This window comes from Lipophrys pholis (assembly GCF_963383615.2).
Source record: "Lipophrys pholis genome assembly, chromosome: 6".
Classification (NCBI taxonomy): Eukaryota; Metazoa; Chordata; class Actinopteri; order Blenniiformes; family Blenniidae; genus Lipophrys; species Lipophrys pholis.
Window position 1 is genome coordinate 381,610 of NC_137629.1, and position 5,000 is coordinate 386,609.

Genomic DNA, 5,000 nt, shown 5'->3' on the forward strand with positions numbered 1-5,000 from the left:
GAGGAGGGAGAGAGAAAGAAAGAGGAGAGAGAGAGAAAGAGAGAGTGTGAGAGAAGGAGAGAGAGAATGAAAGAGAAGGAGAGAGAGAAAGAAAGAGAAGGAGAGAGAGAGAGAGAGAGAGGGTGAGAGAAGGAGAGAGAGAAAGAAAGAGAAGGAGAGAGGGCGAGAGAAGGAGAGAGAGAGAAAGAGAGAGGGTGAGAGAAGGAGAGACAGAAAGAAAGAGAAGGAGAGAGAGAGAGAGAGAGAGGGTGAGAGAAGGAGAGAGAGAAAGAAAGAGAAGGAGAGAGGGCGAGAGAAGGAGAGAGAGAGAAAGAGAGAGGGTGAGAGAAGGAGAGAGAGAGAAAGAGAGAGGGTGAGAGAAGGAGAGACAGAAAGAAAGAGAAGGAGAGAGAGAATGAAAGAGAAGGAGAGAGAGAAAGAAAGAGAAGGAGAGAGAGAGGGCGAGAGAAGGAGAGAGAGAAAGAAAGAGAAGGAGAGAGAGAGAGAGAGGGCGAGAGAAGGAGAGAGAGAATGAAAGAGAAGGAGAGAGAGAGGGCGAGAGAAGGAGAGAGAGAGAGAGAGAGAGAGAGGGCGAGAGAAGGAGAGAGAGAAAGAAAGAGAAGGAGAGAGAGAGAGAGAGGGCGAGAGAAGGAGAGAGAGAAAGAAAGAGAAGGAGAGAGAGGGCGAGAGAAGGAGAGAGAGGGAGAGAGGGCGAGAGAAGGAGAGAGAGAGGGCGAGAGAAGGAGAGAGAGAAAGAAAGAGAAGGAGAGAGAGAGGGCGAGAGAAGGAGAGAGAGAATGAAAGAGAAAGAGAGAGAGAGAGGGCGAGAGAAGGAGAGAGAGAGAGAGAGAGAGAGAGAGAGAGAGAGAGAGAGAGAGAGAGGGCGAGAGAAGGAGAGAGAGAAAGAAAGAGAAGGAGAGAGAGGGCGAGAGAAGGAGAGAGAGGGAGAGAGGGCGAGAGAAGGAGAGAGAGAGGGCGAGAGAAGGAGAGAGAGAAAGAAAGAGAAGGAGAGAGAGAGGGCGAGAGAAGGAGAGAGAGAAAGAAAGAGAAGGAGAGAGAGAGAGAGGGCGAGAGAGGGAGGTCATTTGTTCTTTTGAAGTTGTCAGCTTTATATTTGATTCTATTTAAGGAAGACAGTGGTTGTGTTGCAGACAGTGGTTGTGTTACAGACAGTGGTTGTGTTGCAGACAGTGGTTGTGTTACAGACAGTGGTTGTGTTGCAGACAGTGGTTGTGTTACAGACAGTGGTTGTGTCACAGACAGTGGTTGTGTTGCAGACAGTGGTTGTGTTGCAGACAGTTGTGTGTCCACAGACAGTGGTTGTGTTACAGACAGTGGTTGTGTTACAGACAGTGGTTGTGTGTCCACAGCCAGTGGTTGTGTTGCAGACAGTGGTTGTGTTGCAGACAGTGGTTGTGTTACAGACAGTGATTGTGTTGCAGACAGTGGTTGTGTTGCAGGCAGTGGTTGTGTTGCAGACGGTGGTTGTGTTTCCACCGACAGTGGTTGTGTTGCAGGCAGTGGTTGTGTTACATACAGTGGTTGTGTTGCAGACAGTGGTTGTGTTGCAGGCAGTGGTTGTGTTACAGACAGTGGTTGTGTTGCAGACAGTGGTTGTGTTGCAGACAGTGGTTGTGTTTCCACCGACAGTGGTTGTGTTGCAGGCAGTGGTTGTGTTACATACAGTGGTTGTGTTGCAGACAGTGGTTGTGTTGCAGACAGTGGTTGTGTTGCGGACAGTGGTTGTTTGTCCACCGACCGTGGTTGTGTTGCAGGCAGTGGTTGTGTTACAGACAGTGGTTGTGTTGCAGACAGTGGTTGTGTGTCCACAGACAGTGGTTGTGTTGCAGGCAGTGGTTGTGTTATATACAGTGGTTGTGTTGCAGACAGGGGTTGTGTTACATACAGTGGTTGTGTTTCAGACAGTGGTTGTGTTTCAGACAGTGGTTGTGTTAGAGACAGTGGTTGTGTTGCAGACAGTGGTTGTGTTGCAGGCAGTGGTTGTGTGTCCACAGACAGTGGTTGTGTCACAGACAGTGGTTGTGTCACAGACAGTGGTTGTGTTGCAGACAGTGGTTGTGTTGCAGACAGTTGTTGTGTGTCCACAGACAGTGGTTGTGTTACAGACAGTGGTTGTGTTGCAGACAGTGGTTGTGTGTCCACAGCCAGTGGTTGTGTTGCAGACAGTGGTTGTGTTGCAGACAGTGGTTGTGTTACAGACAGTGATTGTGTTGCAGACAGTGGTTGTGTTGCAGGCAGTGGTTGTGTTGCAGACAGTGGTTGTGTTTCCACCGACAGTGGTTGTGTTGCAGGCAGTGGTTGTGTTACATACAGTGGTTGTGTTGCAGACAGTGGTTGTGTTGCAGGCAGTGGTTGTGTTACAGACAGTGGTTGTGTTGCAGACAGTGGTTGTGTTGCAGACAGTGGTTGTGTTTCCACCGACAGTGGTGGTGTTGCAGGCAGTGGTTGTGTTACATACAGTGGTTGTGTTGCAGACAGTGGTTGTGTTGCAGACAGTGGTTGTGTTGCGGACAGTGGTTGTTTGTCCACCGACCGTGGTTGTGTTGCAGGCAGTGGTTGTGTTACAGACAGTGGTTGTGTTGCAGACGGTGGTTGTGTGTCCACAGACAGTGGTTGTGTTGCAGGCAGTGGTTGTGTTATATACAGTGGTTGTGTTGCAGACAGTGGTTGTGTTACATACAGTGGTTGTGTTTCAGACAGTGGTTGTGTTTCAGACAGTGGTTGTGTTAGAGACAGTGGTTGTGTTACAGACAGTGGTTGTGTTGCAGACAGTGGTTGTGTTGCAGACAGTGGTTGTGTGTTACAGACAGTGGTTGTGTGTCAACAGACAGTGGTTGTGTTACAGACAGTGGTTGTGTTGCAGACAGTGGTTGTGTGTCCAAAGACAGTGGTTATGTTTCAGACAATGGTTGTGTGTCCACAGACAGTGGTTGAGTTGCAGACAGTGGTTGTGTTGCAGACAGTTGTTGTGTGTCCACAGACAGTGGTAGTGTTACAGACAGTGGTTGTGTTGCAGACAGTGGTTGTGTGTCCACAGACAGTGGTTGTGTTACAGACAGTGGTTGTGTTGCAGACAGTTGTTGTGTGTCCACAGACAGTGGTTGTGTTACAGACAGTGGTTGTGTTGCAGACAGTGGTTGTGTGTCCACAGACAGTGGTTGTGTTGCAGGCAGTGGTTGTGTTATATACAGTGGTTGTGTTGCAGACAGTGGTTGTGTTGCAGGCAGTGGTTGTGTAGCAGACAGTGGTAGTGTTGCAGACAGTGGTTGTGTTGCAGGCAGTGGTTGTGTGTCCACAGACAGTGGTTGTGTTACAGACAGTGGTTGTGTTGCAGACAGTTGTTGTGTGTCCACAGACAGTGGTTGTGTTACAGACAGTGGTTGTGTTGCAGACAGTGGTTGTGTGTCCACAGACAGTGGTTGTGTTACAGACAGTGGTTGTGTTGCAGACAGTTTTTGTGTGTCCACAGACAGTGGTTGTGTTACAGACAGTGGTTGTGTTGCAGACAGTGGTTGTGTGTCCACAGACAGTGGTTGTGTTGCAGACAGTGGTTGTGTTACAGACAGTGGTTGTGTTGCAGACAGTGGTTGTATGTCCACAGACAGTGGTTGTGTTGCAGGCAGTGGTTGTGTTACAGACAGTGGTTGTGTTACAGACAGTGGTTGTGTTGCAGGCAGTGGTTGTGTTACAGACAGTGGTTGTGTTACAGACAGTGGTTGTGTTATATACAGTGGTTGTGTTGCAGACAGTGGTTGTGTTTCAGACAGTGGTTGTGTTTCAGACAGTGGTTGTGTTACAGACAGTGGTTGTGTGTCCACAGCCAGTGGTTGTGTTGCAGACAGTGGTTGTGTCCACCGACAGTGGTTGTGTTGGTCAGGAGCTTCTGTTAACCAGTGAACCAGTGCAGGTGAAGCTGCTGCTCACCTTGAGGGTGGTGTAGTTGCTGCTCTCCTGCAGGTGCAGCAGAGTTCCACTGTTACTGCGGGTTCTGAATTGCAGCTCCAGGCTCTGAGAGGGGGCGGGGCCCCGGGCGGAGTGGGCGGAGCCAGAGTCCTGCAGCGCCTGGCGGAGCAGAGCGTCACGTTTGGGTCCCTGTTTCATGGAGAAGTCCAGACGACCGGTACCGTCCAGGGACAGAGCTGTGTCTGCAGACATGTCTGGAGGGAGACGGAGCACAGCCTCAGTTCACTGAGTCACTGAGTCACTGATTCACTGAGTCACTGAGTCACTGAGTCACTGATTCACTGAGTCACTGATTCACTGAGTCACTGAGTCACTGATTCACTGATTTATTGATTCACTGATTCACTGATTTATTGATTCACTGAGTCACTGATTCACTGAGTCACTGAGTCACTGATTCACTGAGTCACTGATTCACTGAGTCACTGATTCACCAGAGGGAAGTGAGATGATGAATATTCCAGAACATTTCCAACAGAATCAAAGCAAAGAAAAGTTCTTTCTTGACACATGAACAGAACGAAGGACTGAGAGACGTTTCCTAGTATTATCTGGAGTATTTCAGACCTCCACTCGAGCTGGTCGGAGTCAATCCATCCCTTTGTAGTAATGCAGTAATGCAGTAGTGCAGTAATGCAGCCATTGCATCACAGACAGATACTCATGGAGTCAGAACAAATACTTTTACTGAGGAAAGAAGAGGTGAAGTTCAGAACAGCGTCTGCTCCTCCTGAAGCTTGTGAGGGTGGAGGAGGGAGGCCTCCGTCAGCTCTTCACAATGCTGGACAGTAGAATCCACAATCGTTCCATAGTGGTGAGAACTGGTATATTACACCGGGAAAAGTCTTGGAAATGGTTTGGACAATAAATCTGTGACCAAATGTCTTTGTGGCGTCCTTCAGCCATTGTAGGTAAACAACTACAGTGTTGTTGGTGGACAGTGGACTCTGACGAGCCAATCAGAGGGCAGGAAAACGCTCGGCCTGGACCCTCATTAAAAGCTTGACTATGGAAGCAGCAGGCGGGGACAAGCTGAG

The 5,000-nt window shown here is 49.2% G+C and overlaps 1 protein-coding gene across 1 annotated transcript in view; it reads right to left on the reverse strand.

The window, feature by feature from the left end:
* fat4 (FAT atypical cadherin 4) overlaps nucleotides 1–5,000 on the reverse strand; it is a gene marked incomplete at its 5' end in the record, with an annotated part of 134,591 nt that overhangs the window by 12,177 nt on the left and 117,414 nt on the right. The window contains 1 exon segment of the mRNA XM_080465733.1: nucleotides 3,925–4,157. Within this exon segment, the coding sequence (XP_080321859.1) occupies nucleotides 3,925–4,157 (233 nt within the window).